This window comes from Daucus carota, chromosome 6 (assembly GCF_001625215.2).
Source record: "Daucus carota subsp. sativus chromosome 6, DH1 v3.0, whole genome shotgun sequence".
Lineage (NCBI taxonomy): Eukaryota > Viridiplantae > Streptophyta > Magnoliopsida > Apiales > Apiaceae > Daucus > Daucus carota.
Genome location: NC_030386.2, coordinates 28,246,507 through 28,264,272, shown reverse-complemented (window position 1 = coordinate 28,264,272; position 17,766 = coordinate 28,246,507). Strand labels below are relative to the sequence as shown.

Here is a 17,766-nt window from a genome sequence, read left to right as displayed (position 1 = left end):
GGAGTGGTTTTTCTAAAGACAAATATTGTATACGCCACTCAAGGATGCGTAGTAATTTTAGAAGATGCATCATATAAATGCATGTGATAAATATTGTCTTGTATGTCAGATGATGCACACATGTACGTAATATCAAATCACACGTACCAGCAGTGAGTAATGAGATTATCTTTGTCTCCTCTGTTTCCGGTTCGGTTGATTGAATTTACTTGTCTGGCATTTGCCCCCAACATGTTTCACAATATCATCCCTCATTCTAATTTACTAGTATAACTCATCATTAAAAAAATCATCAATTGTATTTTTGTAATATAGCGCTTTCATTCTAGCAGATAATAAACTTAAGTTATTTGATCATATACTGCACGGAAAAATGGGTTTTGTTTATGTGTTAAAATTAATATATATGCATGAGAATGTTTTTTATATGTTTGATGTTATATGTGAATGTGTAGTTTTATGTAACACGAGTACATGACTTAAGCGATGTGTATAAAATTACGATGGATACACGTATGTGAACTATTTGTGTTTAACTAATTAAACAAGGATACTAATTTTGTCCACACATAATTTGGAAATTTCCATTTTTAATATGAGATTTTGGATACTTTTTCCGTGAAAAAGGTATTTTTATATTTAATTCTCTCAAACTTAGTAACAAATTATTTTCCATCGAATATTTGTAATCTATATTATGATCCGGACATTGGTTAAGCGATTAAAGATAAAAGTTATATTATAAATCAAAATAAAGAGACTTAAACTGGTTATGACGGAAGTGAAAGCGGCGAAATATGTATAAGTAATTAAATATCATCTTCAACAAATCACAAATCATGTGATTTTATAAGAATGGATTAATCAATGATTGTTTTTGTATTTTGTTTGTTCGATACGACTATTTATGTAGATGTCGTATAACTTTTTATTATTGAATTAACTCATTTAAAAAAAAATCAAAATAAAGAAACAAAACGCCCGAGACAAAGTGCCTTGTTAAAAACCAAAGGAAGCGACAAAAAATAAAAACCCAAAAAGAGCAAGAAATAGATATGGTGTAGCCAAACACGTCCCAACGCACAATTTGCTCGGAAATCATCAAGTCGTATGGCGATGAGCAGCAATTGAATTAGGTTACCGGAATCACACAATTACGGTTAAACCCTAACTAAATTCAGCGAATAGGCGTTTGACAAGTGGATGATAGACTCATCATCACATTCAAAGACATAGATTGGAAACAAGGGCATATCATATCATCAGTCATCACATATACAAAGATAAATATAAAGAGAGGATCGGATCGGGTTGGGGTGAGTAATGGATCCGGAGCAGACGTTTATACGGGTACAAGAGAGGTTCACACAGATGTTGAAACCCAGAATAAGAGCTTCTCTCGAGTACTTTTATCTCTTTCTCGCTATCACTTTGTTCTGTATTCTCGTTGTTATGCACGCCAACTACGTTCAGCAGGTACGCTACTCTCCACCTCTATTATGTAATAATGCTTGTATTATATGCCCATTCTCATTCTTGCTTTTACTTCATTTTTAGCCTGGCTGCTCAACTCAGCTCACCACTCTCGAAACCGCTGACGCTCAGCTCATACATATTAAGGTCTCTCGTCTTATTCGCTATCCTCGTTAATTTTGATATTAGTAACTGTATATATTGATGATGAATTTTTACCATTGTTGATGATCGGTAATTGTAGTTTGAGAACACGGAGGAGGGCCTTTCTTATTTTAGTTCTTTTATTTTCAAGGCTATTGGTATCACTTGTTCACTGTACTAGCATATGTGTTTTGTTTCAAGCATGAATTAGTTTAGCGGAGGTGATCTATTAAACAACCGAGTGTCCTTGATATTTTGCTTAATTGACATTTATCACGTTCTTGAGTCAACTTTTCTGCCCAGATTATGTCTTAAAGGTTTTTTTAAGCTCATATGAAATGTTATTAAATGATAGGGATGTTTTATGAAACAAAAGAAACACTTTCAATAGGTGGAGTCATTGAGTTTAGTCAATGTGCAAAGGAAAGATTTTGAACATTGGTTTCGTACATATTGAGGTCTCAAATTGCCATCCTCTGCTTAGATCCATATCGGAAAATCCCGAGGCTCCTTCTTTTCTTTGTGAAGAATAGCTTAATTTTATATAGGGCAAAGTAAACCTTTCAAAGTTGGTCAAAGATATCAAAATGATGTACATGTTATTTCAGTTAGCAAGTATAAAACAACGTCAATGTAGAGTGTGTTTGAAGGTGGGGTCCTTTATTGTAATTTTCATCTGAATAGCTTATTCTGACCTTTAAAAAATTAATTGTTTTTGTCGGTATAACTTACAGTTATGTAATGGACATTACTGGATATTAACAGCTCTAACTGCTTTATATGCAAGTAATGACTTGTGACTAAATAATAAACCTTACACTTAGTATTGTAATTTAATCGCACTTTCATCTAATATTGGTGCAGATTACCAGTGTTGGCTTGTGGTCACATAATGAATCTGAAAATAACATGATGGATGCTCCTGGCATTGGAGTTGAAACAGTTCAAGTGTCAGATGTGGATGAATACAGGCTGAACTTTTTGGATGTGAGGTTTTGGCTGAACTGGATTATCTCAGGTGCAAGGAGCAGCAAATCAGCATTAAAGATGTGGAAGTCCGACAGTGAAATGTTCGAATCTCATCCAGATACTTCTACTACCAGTGAAGGCTTGAAGCCAGTAGATGATGTTAATAAAGGCAAAAAAGATGAATCTCGTAATAGATTCTCTTTATTAACCAAGGAAACACTCAGAACGGCAATGGTCCACATCTGCAGAAAGTGGTATGGGCGCTTATCCTTCATCTGGAGACATTCAAAGAGATTTCTAGGAGTTTTTTGGGTGAGTAGATCAGGGAAATTTGGATCACTGGATTTATATGTTAACTGAAAAGAAATTTTGCAGTACTAAGTCATCAGATATTTAAGCTGTCGATCCTCTGAGTCAATACGTCTGATGCATATGATGTGGGTGTTGCCATTATAAATATATTTATAATTCACCAACACAGTAGTGGCCTCAAGTATCTTGGACACATTATTATTGATGCATGTGATAGATATCTGTTAATATCTATCACAAGCGATGTACGAATTTTTTACCATTACCACCAATTTTGCGGTCATAATATGTCTCTAGCATCTATTCTGTGGGTGTGGATGTCACATAACTACGGTTATAATTTTTACAGTTGACATATGAACCACCTAACTTGTGCAATAGAGTCCCTGTACTACACACTCCAATAAAATCTTTGCACTAGCCATGGATTTGTTTACTCTGCTTTTAGACCCCAACATTATTTGTTTACGAACTGTAATGTTTAAATTGCAGGATATTGCTGGTATACATTTGAATCTAGACATTCCAAAGTGGCTACATATACTTCACCTGGACCATCTGAACTCACTTGCAGGTATTTGCATTTTGGAATACTTGGACAGTCAGTTTGAAGATAAGTATAATTTCTAAATCAGCAAAACCAAAAAAATTATAACTGTTTAGTACTAATATGTGACAATTAGTTTAATTTATTGTCTTAGGGGTCGTAGTGATTGAACATAGTACAATCTGGCCATATGAAGGTATAGTTAAGCTGATGTTAGGTGGTTACATTTGTTTCAGGTTTCAGTATTATCAAAAGACCATGCTTTCTTATGTTAGCTAAATTTCATCTCTGTGGTAGTGTAGTGAGAGTGTATCTATTCTTTTTTGGTAGTTGTGGAAGTGTACTTTATCAATATGTCTATTGGTACTGGAAATACACTTATTATTAATTATCAGTACTTGATTTTTTTTAGCTGCTGCACTGCCTTACATATTTCCTTTTTACAGTAAACTCTGTATTTCAATGCTGGATCTTTGATTGAAAGTTGAATGTATGGGTATTATATACTTTGTTTATACAACTGTGTTAACTGCAATTCAGCAATTTCCTATTTCTGCGTCGTCTGCTTGCAAGATATCTAAACTCTAAAGTTGATATATATTAGTAAAAGAATAATTTGTGTAGCATCATGCCTACATAGTTGCTACTTGTCCAAATGTATATATGAAAAAAAATCATATGTGTTGCATCTGAATTGCATTTTATCTTTTAGTGCAGTGGCTAGAGAAGAGAAGCAAAGCATTCGAACCGACTTATTTATACACCAGGGAAAAGGTAAAGTTGTTATTCCATGGCAGCAATGAGTTTTGTTAAGTTGATCCTTACCAGTATATCTCACAAACATGTTATATAGGGTTATTTCTTACTACCTGAGGAAGCTAAGCTACGCCATAATATTCGTACAATCAATATTAGCATTTCTGCTCGGCATTCCTGCTTTGGTAACAGGTTATTCCACTACTATTTTATATTTACTGCTAATTTGTAGTTATCGGATTCATTTTAATAGGTTGCTTGACTAGTAAATCATTCTTAAACTTTGTATAATTTTAAGAAGTAGAAGGTGATACTTGTCAACTTCTGTAGATTCTTTGTTAGCATCTAAGGCGGGCATGTAATTTTCTAGAGAAATTTCAGGGGCTTATAATTATAGTATCCTGCAGATATTGAAGTTCTATCGTAATTTTAGAACTTTATTTGTTTCAATTGTTTATGACTGACATAACCTGACATGTTCCGAATTTATATTATCTTTTGTGTAGGTGGCAACAACTACTGATAAACAGACTTGTCGGATATGATACAATTTTAATGAATAGTTTGTTGAATTCTCCTGGTCAAGGTAACCCACCATGCAAATTGCACCCCCCCCCCCCCCCCCCCCCCCCCCCCGGTTTCTTGTGGGATATTGAACGAAATAGGCACTCTTTCTTTTTCCTCTTAATTATTTAATTTAGTTTTATTCATTGACAGTAACCACATAATGCTGTGCTTCATAATTTTAGAATATGTTACTCTGTTGGCGAACTCGTCAATTTATCAAAAAAAATTTCTGAAATGCTACCCTGAAACCTGCATGCTAAATGTAGCTTTCTGCAATTCATTTGTTGCTTTCTTAATTTGCATTTTTATGTTTGCAAAAGACTAGTTTCTTACATAAGTTTAAAGCCATAATGCCTCTACCATCACTAAGAGAAAATTTGGACCAGGTATTGTGGTGGTCTCAATCTAGTCCCATATTCATATGTTGAGGATATTTTATATATTTCTGTGCAGGTTACCTCTATAATTACCAAACAAGGGAGTTCTATAACCTTACATATGCGCATGAGCAACCTGAAGTTTCACTTAGATTTGGAGGTTTGTAAGTTTAATGGAGTATTTTAGGTTCTGAATATTTTATTCCGTTGTACGTTACATAGTGGTGTTTTAATGCCAAAATGAAGTTTGCAGCACCACAGTGTTACATGGCCTTCTGAAAACTTTAGAATTAGGTATACCAATCGTAGTATTTATTAAGTAGCCTTGATCATTGACATGTATGGTTGCATCTTCCTATCATCTGCAGACTACCTGGCAACCAAGTGTGGTGTGCTTATAATGTCGATGTTTGTTTTCTTCACAACCACAATGTCTGTTTCATTTACCTTGAGAGAAACCCAAACCCGCATGCTGAAATTCACAGGTTTGTTTTATAATATTGTATTTGTTCATTGATGCCCTTGATTTAAAATAGAATGCCCTGTAACAGATGTTTAATCTCTTACAAACTCTGAACTCTAATTATTATGCTCTATTGGCATGAATCATGAATTTAGGACTATATCGCAAATAATGATCTGTCTCCTGAGAATATTTTGAATTAGTAATGAATACATAAAAATTAAGAACCCACTACATCAGTAATTGCTCACTCCTTGGGCTGTGTTAATTTAGGTTTTTTTTCCCCTCGAATTATTGCAGTGCAGCTTCAGCACCATGCTCGTCATCAGCTTCCAACATTCCAGTTGATATTTGTGCACGTGATTGAATCTCTTGTATTTGTTCCTGTAAGCATGTCTCATTTCGTCAGTTTAATGCTATGATGGCATGACCGGAGGGGTCCATCATAAATTACGTATTATTTTTTATGTATTATTGTCATTTTTTGTCATCTTAAATTCTTAATTATCTGGTAGGTCCACTCAACCCTTCTCTAATTTAGTTATATTTTTTGACACTGCAGATTATGATCGGCATCCTGTTTTTTCTGTTCGAGTTTTATGATGACCAGCTGTTGGCTTTCATGGTGTTGATCCTTGTTTGGCTATGTGAACTATTCACGCTGATAAGGTTCTCTCTCTCTCTGAATGAATGAATGAAAGGAGGATAAGTGATTTTGACTCAAAACAAAGATGAGAAATAAAATTGTACATTTCTATGATTGAGACTATAATATTGTTGCTCTGTCAAGCATTGCCAATTATAATATATAAGTAAGTTTCATATAATTGAACGCATCAAAAGAAATGCAATATTTCCCATCTGCAAACATCTGCCTCTGTGCTCTGATGCAGTAACTTGAAATTCTTATTGCCAATTATTTTCTTTTATAGATGATGCTACTGCATTAAAGTTAATCATTATTACTAGTATGTAATAAGATTTTACCCAGCTGTTAAGATTCCAAAGTATCGTAGTTTTTCTGTAGGCATACACTGTTTCAGAGATCCTTTGGATTATTATTAAACTGTTTTTGTTACAGATGCCAAGAAATGGAGATCATCTTAATGACAAAACATGCAAGATAGACTAACATGTGCTTTTTATTATGTGGTTCTGAAGGTTGATTTGAGATATCTAGGTTTTGCGGTGTCAACTTAACTGAGACTAGAACAAGACCCTCACTCCAGTCTGGCTTTGCAACATATAAGTCGAAATTAACTCGATTGGTCTGTTTTTTCAAATAACAACTTATGACTAAAAACTGACTTAAAAGTTTAATAGCAAGTAGGCTATACTTTTCAGCGACTTATATTAAGTTTGTAATTCGACCGTGACAAGATTTTACATTAGTCTTACTACATGTAACATTTTTCCTTTTCCATTGTTGTTCCACACAAGTTGTGGGAACTTGTGATAAATACATTATAAATTGAACTATCTCCCAACAGATGATAACTTGCAAGCAAAAAAATTATACTTTTCATGGTTAGCCAAAAAGGATCAGGACTGGTAGGCGATGGGTAGACCTGTCAATCGTGTCATGTGGTGTACTTTCGTATTTGTTTACTTTCGTGTTTCGGGTACTTGAAGGTGAAACCCGTTATCCGACCCGTATAGGATTTGTGTACCTAATCCCAAACCCATATCCGTTTCAAAATGTGTCGTGTACTTTTCATGTCACTTTCGTGTACATATAATATTAATATATTAATAAAATTTAATTAGAATATCTTTTAAAAATACATTTTTATGTACTATTTAATGAAATGTATATTAAATTTTTATATTTGCATACAATTATGCACGAGTTTGTTGATTTATATATACTATATATATGTAAATATACTTTTTTACATAAAAATATATATATTTTAAAAAAATATATTTATATCGTGTACATTCGTGTATATGAAATGAAAACCCATATCCGACACTAAATTCACCGTTTCCTTTCGTGTTCGTGTATTTTCATGTTCATGTACCAATAATTGAAACCCAAACACCAAGTTGCCCTGTCATGTTCGTGTCGTGTACCAAATTTCCAGGTCTAGTGATGGGTCTTACTGAGAAATTGATCTTGTTTGATGATGATTGATAAAGTTTTTTCCATCAAGTATGCCTTGCTATTTCTGTTTACAAGCTGTTCCTTGTATTAACTTGTTCTCATATTAAACTTGCAGTGTTCGAACTCCGATATCAATGAAGTTCTTCCCGCGCTTCTTTTTGCTCTATTTTTTGGTGTTCCACATCTACTTCTTTTCATATACCTATGGTATGAGTCAATCACTCTTCATTCCTAAATTCTTTAGGAGGACATCATCTTTTGCTTGTAATCACATTATAGTAATTTTATCAGGATTTTCCTATCTGGCTCTTTCTACAACTGCAGCATTTATGCAACATCTAATCCTCTACTTTTGGAATCGGTTTGAGGTAAACCAACTTTTTTTTTCTTTTGCTGCAAACTTTTAGGAATGAATAGTGGACGTGCCTGTGTTCCTGAGCAGAATATTGATTGTTGCTTGGCTCTAATATACACAAGAGGCATATAACGTGAGAATTGCATTTATTTACATATATCTATAGTCCCTCCTCCCTTGCCCCCCCCCCCCCCCCCCAAAAAAAAAACCCCAACCCAAAATATCTTTTTCTCTTTGTTCCTATGGACATGCAATAAACCAATGACACATATTAATATTAGTCGAAACATAATGCAAAAAATTTAGTAGGTGGACATGTTGTCAAAGTTGCATATTCAGATTTTTTTTAATCAGTGGTTAGATTTTTACAATATATATATCTATATTAATTTTATCGTTGTATGACATTGTACAGAGTCATCTACAATTTAAGTTTGGCCGTAGAAAAATCTTGAGAATTATACTTTGACAAAAATTTACTTGGTTTTTAATTATTTTCTGAAGTGCAAAATATTAAATAATATTAGTTAATGCCATACCCACACGTGTTATTGGCAACACTAAAGTTATACTGTTCTGGTGTGTGAGTGTACGCCTGCTTATTTCTTTTTCAGCCCCTTTTTTTGTTTGAATAATTTCAGATTCCAGCTCTTCAGAGGTTTATGTTGAATCGGAGATCAAACTTTCAGCAGCATCCAGACTTTCACATAACATCATCTACTATACTTGCCTCGACTTTGCACATCACGAGAGTGAATAATAGAAACTCTGGTCCAGCAAACCTTTCTTCTGGACCGGGAGAACGAGGGGGGCCTGAACCTGCAGTGCCAGAAACTGGAGCATTGGTCCTTCCAGAACTGCATCAGCATGCCGAGAATCTGAATTCGGATGGCTTAGGTCACTCTCCTGGGACTGAAGGGCAAACTAACCTTCGGCAAGAAGACAACGGTGCCAACCCTGGGGCTATGAACTCATTTAGTTCCATGTTGTTATGGTTACTAGGTGGGGTTTATTCTGAAAGTTTCAACTCAATTCTATCCATATTCAGAGATGGAAGAGTCCAAGGCCAAGTCTATGCTGAATCACCACGTGAAGACAATCCAGCAGTACAGGGTATTCAATAAAGGAGGAACATGAGATGATAACCATGCATTGGTAGGTGGTGTTCAATAGAGGTGAAAAATGATAGATACTGAGGAATTTAACTCGACATGAGTTAATGTATAGATGTATTTTAACAAGATGAAGAATAAAACAGCAAGCCTGTAAAATATAGATCTATATTGGAAAGCTGAAATTGCGGTGTAAGAGAGCAAACATGCTCACAGTGCAACCTTGTCAAAGCGCGACATCCATGTACAGTGATAAGAAAAGAGCAAGGGAGCCTGAAGAATTTGTACACTTGGATCTTTACTGTTTAAACTACAATGTGCGGTGTTTCTTGAATTTGGAGGTTTTGTGTTAGTTTGGTAGTAGGACGGGGCTGCCTAACATTTTTTCTATTCTCGTCGTAATTGTAGATGATATTGATGAAGTGTATACCAACAATACTCTGATATGAAATATGTTTTGTTGTACCATTATGTTCAATGAATCAGATAGTGCATAAATACTTTTACCGAGGTAATGTCCATTTATTATTGCAAGTGTAATTCGAATTAATCAGCGGATTTAATCGGATTATGAGGGGTAATCAGAACTATCGCAAGTATTTTAAAAGACGAAAGCTTTATATATCACTAAACACATAATTAATGTCTAAAATAATATAGTAGGGAAAAACGGCCTCAAATATCAGTTATTAAGCGTTATTGATTTACACGAAGTAGATATCATATAACGTTCTGTAATTTTAATCCTAACAAAATGTTACATGAAATAGTTCTCTTCCTGACAAACTCCTAACAAAATGTTACATGAAATATGCCTCAAATATCAGTTATTAAGCGTTTTTGATTTACACGAAGTAGATATTATGTAGCGTTCTATAATTTTAATCCTAAGAAAATGTTACATGAAATAGGTCTTAAATATCAGTTATTAAGCGTTATTGATTTACACGAATTAGATATCATGTAGCGTTCTATCATTTTAATCCTAACAAAATGTTACATGAAATAGTCCTCTTCGTGACAAACTTCTAATACATAAAATAGTTCTCTTCCCGTCAAAATCCCAATAAACGTTACATCATATAACATTTTTGACAAATATCTGAAACGCCACACAGTTAGTGTATTTGGGTCCATTTTTTCATATCGAATATTGTGATAATGACACCAAAAACCCTTCGTGAAGCCATCCTCTAATAAAAATCGATTTATCGAATTGGCTTAATTTGTGCAGGTCACCAACGTGCTCTTAAATTTCTATACCAAAATAGAACGGCCCTTGCACTCCCTCGGCCATTTTTCGTCTTAAAACTTGCATTCCATGTCATGCGCAGCGGGCAGGCGAGGAATCAACAGCGCCCGAAATTGGCTTGTTGAACCCCGAGACTACATACAACTTATACACTTCTGTATTTCCTCTAAATCATTAACTCTTGCCAAAATTATCCACCAGCATTTCCTCAAAAGCAACTTTACTAGCAGCCCTGCTATTTCTGAAAAACTCACTCGTTTATACATTACTTGTAGCCAGCTTAATCTTGCTCGTCGCTTATTTAATAATATCCCGGAGCCTGTAAAGAAATCTAATGTTGTTATTTGGAATCATTTGATAAGAGGGTATGCTTGGGAAGGCCCGTATCATGAAGCTATTGATCTATATAATGAAATGATTGATTTTGGGGTTAGGCCTAGTAATTATACTTACCCTTTTGTTCTTAAAGCTTGTTCTAGCTTACAAGTTGTTGATGATGGTAAAATGGTTCATGATCATGCGGAGAGAAATGGGTTTGACAAGGATGTCTTTGTTTCGACTGCTTTGGTTGATTTTTACGTGAAATGTGGGTGTTTAGAGGATGCGCGGAAGGTGTTTGATGGAATGTGTGACAGAGATGTTGTTGCTTGGAATGCGATGATTTCGGGGGCTTCTATTCATGGGTTGTATGAGGAGGTGATTGAGTTGGTTGTGCGCATGCAGGATGCTGGATTGGGGTTGAATTCTTCGACTGTTGTCTCGGTTCTTCCCGCTATTGGGGAGTCGAGTGTGTTGAGTGCTGGGAAGGCTGTGCATGGGTATTGTGTCAGGAGGGGTTTTTGGAGTGAAGTGATGGTGGGGACTGGGCTTCTGGATATGTATGCCAAATGTGGGTTGTTAGATTATGCGAGGAAGGTTTTTTATGCAATGGGTGTTAAAAATGAGGTTAGTTGGAGTGCTATGATAGGGGCATGTGTTATATGTGATTCCACAGGGGAAGCACTGGTGCTGTATGATCAAATGAGAAGTGAGAATTCTGTGGATCCATCACCTGTTTTACTTGGAACTGTTCTTCGTGCTTGTGCCAAGCTGATTGATTTGAGGAGAGGGAGGCAGATTCATGGTTACGCAATGAAGGCAGGGTCTCTTGTGGATCTTATGGTGGGAAACACGCTTCTTTCTATGTATGCCAAGTGTGGGCTTATAGATGATGCATCAAAATTCTTGGAAGAAATGGATTGGAAAGATTCAGTCTCCTTTAGTGCTGTCATCTCGGGGTGTGTGGGGAATGGCTATGCGGAGGTGGCATTGAAATTTTTCAAAAGGATGCAGGGATTTAAGATAAAGCCTGATGTAGCGACTATGATAGGTTTTCTCCCTGCTTGTTCACATTTAGCAGCTCTAAAACATGGAGCTTGTGGTCATAGTTATTCTATTGTGCGTGGATTTACATCAGATACATCAATTTGTAATGCACTCACTGACATGTATTGCAAGTGTGGAAAGGTTGATATAGCTAGACTAGTTTTTGACAGAATGCATACAAGGGATATTGTGTCATGGAATGCAATGATTGTTGGTTATGGAGTTCACGGGCTTGGTGCTGAAGCAATCTCGATGTTCTATCAGATGCTAGCTGAGGGTTGGAAACCAGATGATGTGACTTTTATTGGTCTATTATCAGCTTGTAGCCATTCTGGACTGGTTGCTGAAGGTAAGCGTTTCTTTATTTCTATGACTCAGGAATTTAAAATCTTCCCCAGGTTAGAACACTATTTGTGCATGGTGGATCTTTTGGGCCGTGCAGGACTACTGAATGAAGCCCAAGATTTCATCAAAAAGATGCCATTTCAGCCTGATGTACAGGTCTGGAGTGCCCTTCTTGCTGCTTGTAGAGTACATAAGAATGTTGAGTTGGGAGAAGTGGTGTCAAAGAACATCCAGACCCTGGGCCCTGAAAGTACTGGAAACTTTGTACTTTTGTCTAATATCTACAGTGCTGCTGGAAGATGGGATGATGCAGCTGATGTGAGAAACTTACAGAGGGTTTGTGGTTATAAAAAATTGCCGGGATGCAGTTGGGTGGAAGTTAATGGGGCAATTCATGCTTTTGTTGGCGGAGATAAGTCACACCAGCATTGGGAAGAAATAATTGAGAAACTAGAGGAACTGCTTGGTGATATAAAGAAACTGGGATATAGTGTAGAATCTAGTTTTGTACTCCATGATGTTGAAGAGGAGGAGAAGGAACGAATTCTCCTCTACCACAGTGAGAAGTTAGCCGTTGCATACGCTCTTCTTATGCTGAGTCCAAACAAGCCCATTCTTGTGACTAAGAATTTACGGGTCTGTGGTGATTGTCATTTAGCCTTGACATATATATCCATGATAGAGAAGCGTGAGATAATTGTAAGGGATGCCAGTCGATTCCATCATTTTAGGAGTGGAACTTGCAGCTGCGGAGGTTTCTGGTAAGTTGAGGTGTGAGAATTGAAGTAAATCCTTATGTACTACAATTATACATGATACATGACCTGGATAGAGTCTGTCTCTTCATTACCTGGATGAAGACAGCATACTGCAAGCTTTCAACCTTAAGGTGCAACCTTTGCTCTTGAGAGATGATGATTGAATTGAACAAACTCACTCAGTCAATTACTGAATTAAACAAACAGATGGAAGCCAACCCTATTATTATTATATTGTTTGCTTAGAGGATAAAAACACATATTATCAAAATTATAACTATTTTTCCAGCGATACAATCTGTGGATTGGGGGTAACCATCTGCCATGTGGGTAGCCAAGTTTCATCCCATAATGCCTTTACAGTTTGAACATTGACATTTACAGTTTGGACACTGGAGTCCTGTAACTGCTGCACTTCTAGAATTCTGACATGGAGAAGTTCTTTCCGACTTCTATGCACATTTGGTTATGCAAACACCTGCTAGACTTGGGCAGAGAGAGAGATTTGTTTCAGAAGATTGAGAACTGTGTTGGGTGGATGACTGCACTTGCATTTTTGAGTTCCTGAAGAGTATCACTTTATAAGTTTCGAGAGACCAGAATTCATATTTTACTGTATTTCAGTTCCAGAACATAGATTTGTTCAACAACCAGATTGGAACAAGAAAATTTCTCCGGCAGATTAAAATAAGAATTGAAGTATTGTCACGGCAAGAAGATTGGAACAAATTATTCTTCAAAAGAGTTCGAATAACATCACAGCAAATGGATTAGAACGAGTCAATCTTTAGAAGAGATCAAATCATTCCATTGTTTTTGCAGCAAGAAGATTATAATTGATCTTCAAAAGAGAGTTTATAGTATACAGTGATAAGAAGGCCGGGAAAAAAATGCCTTTGAATTATATCCTTTAGGCGGAGATATATATTACCGGAAAAATAATAATCTACGCTAAGATCTTCCTGCCGGAGAGAGATGCCCCATCTGTTTAGTGAGGTTATTTACAGTATTCACACTCCACCATGTATGTTGACCTTCTACCATAAGTTCACCGTTTGCTCCATCTGCCTCCTTTCTTTCTGATTGGACTTCTTGAGCACAAGCAGTCCTCGGAGTCTCGAGGAAAAATTGTTCCCAGAATGTATCATTAACCACAGTTGGTTGAGCTTTAGTTCTAGTCCCTTCCTGCATCTCATTCAAAGCATTTATACTGGGAAAAGCAGCAAGACTCGCATTTGCATCAATTCCTGATGGCCTATAATCTACATTTAGATAGATTGATGATAGTGCAGGATTGTCTGCATGATCCATAGAAGCAGCCAACTCGGGAAATGAATAAATATCCTTAAGTTGAGAAGGGGATGACACAGGTAAGTTAGGCGAGCCATTGACATCAGTATCAGATGATGATGCACTCATTTCTGTTGTATCCACTGGTAAAGTTTTCAGTTGTACATCATAATCAGTAACTTCGTCACTCAAAGCTGAACCAATGTCGTGGAGAAACCTCTCCAAAACCCGTAAGGATGAATCCAAATTCGGTATTAGCTCTGAACTTACAACAGAAATTGACATTGCATTACTGTTGTCATGGAAAGTTGAGATTTGGTTCCGTCCTATATTAGGTTCATCATATAAGTACGGGTATGCTGCCAATTTTCTCTTCTTACTACCAAATCCAAAGTGATGTGCACCAGTGGATTTCTGCAGTAATTGAGCGGAAAAGTTGACTGCTTGTCTCTGTCGCTGCTCCATGTTCTTCAAATGCTGCGCTAGTGATCTTACCTGAATATCAAATGCTTGCCTCTCCTGTCTATGGCTGTCTAACTCTGATTGAAGCATACTCTTATCACGATTTAGCCTCTCTATTTCATCCTCAAAATCTTGTCTTTCTATGTCAGTCAACTGATTGGAAGGATTCCCCTGAGACTGCATAGAATGGCTATGAATCGGCTTGCGACGATGAATTTTTGGTAGAAGATGTCTCTGACCTCTGGTAAAGTCCTCATTTGCAAACTCCCATTGATCAGGATCCACCTTTTTAAAACCCTGCACAAAACCATTAACTTTTCGTTTAATAAACTGAGAATATTACTTTGTTAGAAGTAATAACATTTGGGAAAAGCAGACACGAAAAATCAATCATTTATGTCTGTTAGAATACAATATGATCCTGGTAAGCTCTCGGAAAAGAACATTAGTGGACGTACTTACATATGTATTGAGTTGTCTAACAAAGCTGGAGAAGTTGTTGTGCTTGAAGTAAGTTGGAAGCAGAAAACGAGCAAACTCGGGCGGATTCCAGACAACGAAGCTCCGTCCATCATGACTCCAAGAGACAATAGAGTCTGTCATAGGATCTTCCATCATTTCATAAGTCTTTGCAAGGAAAGGCGCTGGTGCATTCGAACCACCTTGTGTTCCATCCATTCTTGTCAAGTTTCTACACAAAGGTGTTTCAACCGTAAAAAGATCAGTGGAAAGTCTCAAGTATTACTACAAGACACGAGGGACTGAGATTTACAACTGCTTTGAACTTGATGAAACAGGGAGACTGAAGAGGCTATGAATTTGTAGTAGCGAGTCTTCTGTCTTTTTATATCGTATTTTCAACGGCTGGACCAGACCGGGTCGTTGGACTTTATTTTCTTCAATACTGAGGTAGTTGGTTTATTTGACTTGTAATTGTTTCTAACGCAGCCATACATATCGCAATTCATAAGTCACTTTGCAATGTTAGACGTACATTATTATTAAAACAACTGGATGGTCGTATTTATTTTTTAACATTGTTTTTTCGTATTATTTGATAAATATTTTTGAGTTCTTATAAAAAAAATTATGGCTTTATTTTTCTGTTTTTAAATAAAATTTAAACGTGTTCACATGAGCAAATGTCTCGAGATTATTTATATAAATTCTAAACTCTATTTTTGAGATCTTGTTTAAATAAGTTAATGTGCCATTATATAAGTCTCTTCATTTCATAACATATTTGAACAGATTTATGTAATTGTAATAAAAATATATTTAAACAATCTCTTGGACCTATTTATTTTTAAGTTTTCCTTCACAAGTTTGATTATTAAAATTTAATTTTAACCGGACTAATAAAATATATTATTTTAAATACTTTAACATGTGTATTAATTATTTAAAACTATATTTTTAGTTAAAAACTGCTTTATATTTTAACTAAATGTACATTCTAGACAAAATTTAAAGTTAAAATATATAAAATAAGAGAAGAAATAATATATGTCATTTATTGGAATATAAGCTTTTTTTATATTAGAAATAGAAACAGAGAGCGATAAGTAGGAAGAGATCAAATTTTTTTTATTTTTTTTTGAGAAAAGAGATCATTTTTCTTGTTATTTAAAAGGAAATGGATATCGGAATGAAAGACCCAAAAACTCATTTTTCAATTTTCCATATGATAATGATACTGTCAGTTCCTGACTCCATTTTTTTTAATAACAAAAGCGATTGAACCCTGCTATACTCTTAGAATTTTAGTGCAAATCAAAGCCCGTTCTAATGTCAATAAACCGGGCTCTAACGTTGGGCTTTTAGTTACATCTTTCTATTCATCCATGTAATCGACTCTGACTACACGTCAATACCTTCCCTCTGGTTTTTGACTCTGACGTCTGACCACACGTTTACACCCATCGTGTATATTTGGTGTAGACCGAGTTACATACACTGAAAATTAATATGAAAATGAAATAAAAATTTGATTCTTTTTTTAAAAAAAAATTTGATATTTGATATTTGTATTTTAAATATATGATATGAAAAATATACGAACACAGCTAAAATGTTAGGTAGGTCTCGTGTCAACCCCTTGGAAACACACCACGAAATAAATAACTAAATACAAACACATTATTTTATATAAAAATATAATTTATTATTTTCAAAATATAACCTCCGATAATTATGAGGTGTGTAAGTGTGAATCTTGTGAGAGTCAAACAGTCTTGTCAATATACTAAATAGGTATATTTTCACATAGAAAATATATATTTACATATATGTAATATATATACATTCAATCGCATTAAAATATAAAGATTTAATATATATACATATATATCGTAAAACAATATATAAAATATATTTTTTTAAATATTTAAAATTAAAAATTATTTATATATTTAGTACATGAAAAATACACCAAACGTACGTGACATGTTTTGAAATAAATATACACTTACGATTAAGTACACAAATTCTAAACAAGTCGGACATGAATTTCATCTTCAAATACACGAAATAAGAAAATACACGACAAAGAACTAAAGGACATTTGCTAGGTTAGTTTTCTGAATTAAAATTTATATTTTTATTCATAAAAAAAATTTAAAAATAATAAGTGGAAATATGTTTTTTAAGCCAAAAATCAAAATGACAACGGGGACAGAGGACTATAACTAACACTCGTTCAAGGCTGAAAAACCCTGAAGGTGTATTTCATTTGCACTAGGTAACCTCTGAACCTCATTTTTGGTTTTATTGTTGTGTTAAGCAACAATTAAGAGTGAGCAGAAACATGGGTCAAAGACTCAAAGTCATGGAAAACAGATGTGAGGAATGAAACAGTAACATGAGCAAATGGTCCACACATGAACAGAAATAGGACTTGTATGTAAAGATGATTTAAAAGGTTTTATAGTATGAATAGACCACAGTGTGGTCGCAGCAACGGGTATGGTCGCTTTAAGACATTGATGATGTTGAAGAAGAAGCACTGTCCCTTCCCACGTGAGGCCTCTGCAACTTTACATTTTCATGGCGCCATTACCTTGCATGCCCCCTCTGTTTCCTACTCTGCGTGTCCCTTAGTGTGTGTGCAGAG

At 35.3% G+C, this 17,766-nt stretch overlaps 3 protein-coding genes across 3 annotated transcripts; 2 read left to right on the top strand and 1 right to left on the bottom strand.

The window, feature by feature from the left end:
* Nucleotides 1-970: 970 nt before the first annotated feature.
* On the top strand, nt 971-9,650 carry LOC108227211 (membralin-like protein At1g60995). The gene is made up of 14 exons (XM_017402244.2): nt 971-1,476; nt 1,558-1,620; nt 2,482-2,898; nt 3,391-3,472; nt 4,158-4,219; nt 4,299-4,393; nt 4,708-4,787; nt 5,222-5,305; nt 5,514-5,630; nt 5,909-5,994; nt 6,171-6,277; nt 7,831-7,922; nt 8,007-8,083; nt 8,712-9,650. Exons 1-14 carry the CDS (start codon nt 1,324-1,326, stop codon nt 9,192-9,194), a joined length of 1,998 nt encoding a protein of 665 aa, XP_017257733.1. The 5' UTR covers nt 971-1,323; the 3' UTR covers nt 9,195-9,650.
* Nucleotides 9,651-10,341: 691 nt separating this feature from the next.
* On the top strand, nt 10,342-15,271 carry LOC108224462 (pentatricopeptide repeat-containing protein At3g16610). The gene has a single exon (XM_017399097.2). The coding sequence runs from the start codon at nt 10,504-10,506 to the stop codon at nt 12,907-12,909; it is 2,406 nt and encodes an 801-aa protein (XP_017254586.1). The 5' UTR covers nt 10,342-10,503; the 3' UTR covers nt 12,910-15,271.
* LOC108224463 (heat stress transcription factor A-4a-like) lies at nt 13,781-15,332 on the bottom strand. The gene is made up of 2 exons (XM_017399098.2): nt 15,117-15,332; nt 13,781-14,951 (listed from the first exon to the last, which is right to left on the bottom strand). The coding sequence occupies exons 1-2, from the start codon at nt 15,330-15,332 to the stop codon at nt 13,854-13,856; spliced, it is 1,314 nt and encodes a 437-aa protein (XP_017254587.1). The 3' UTR covers nt 13,781-13,853.
* Nucleotides 15,333-17,766: the final 2,434 nt, after the last annotated feature.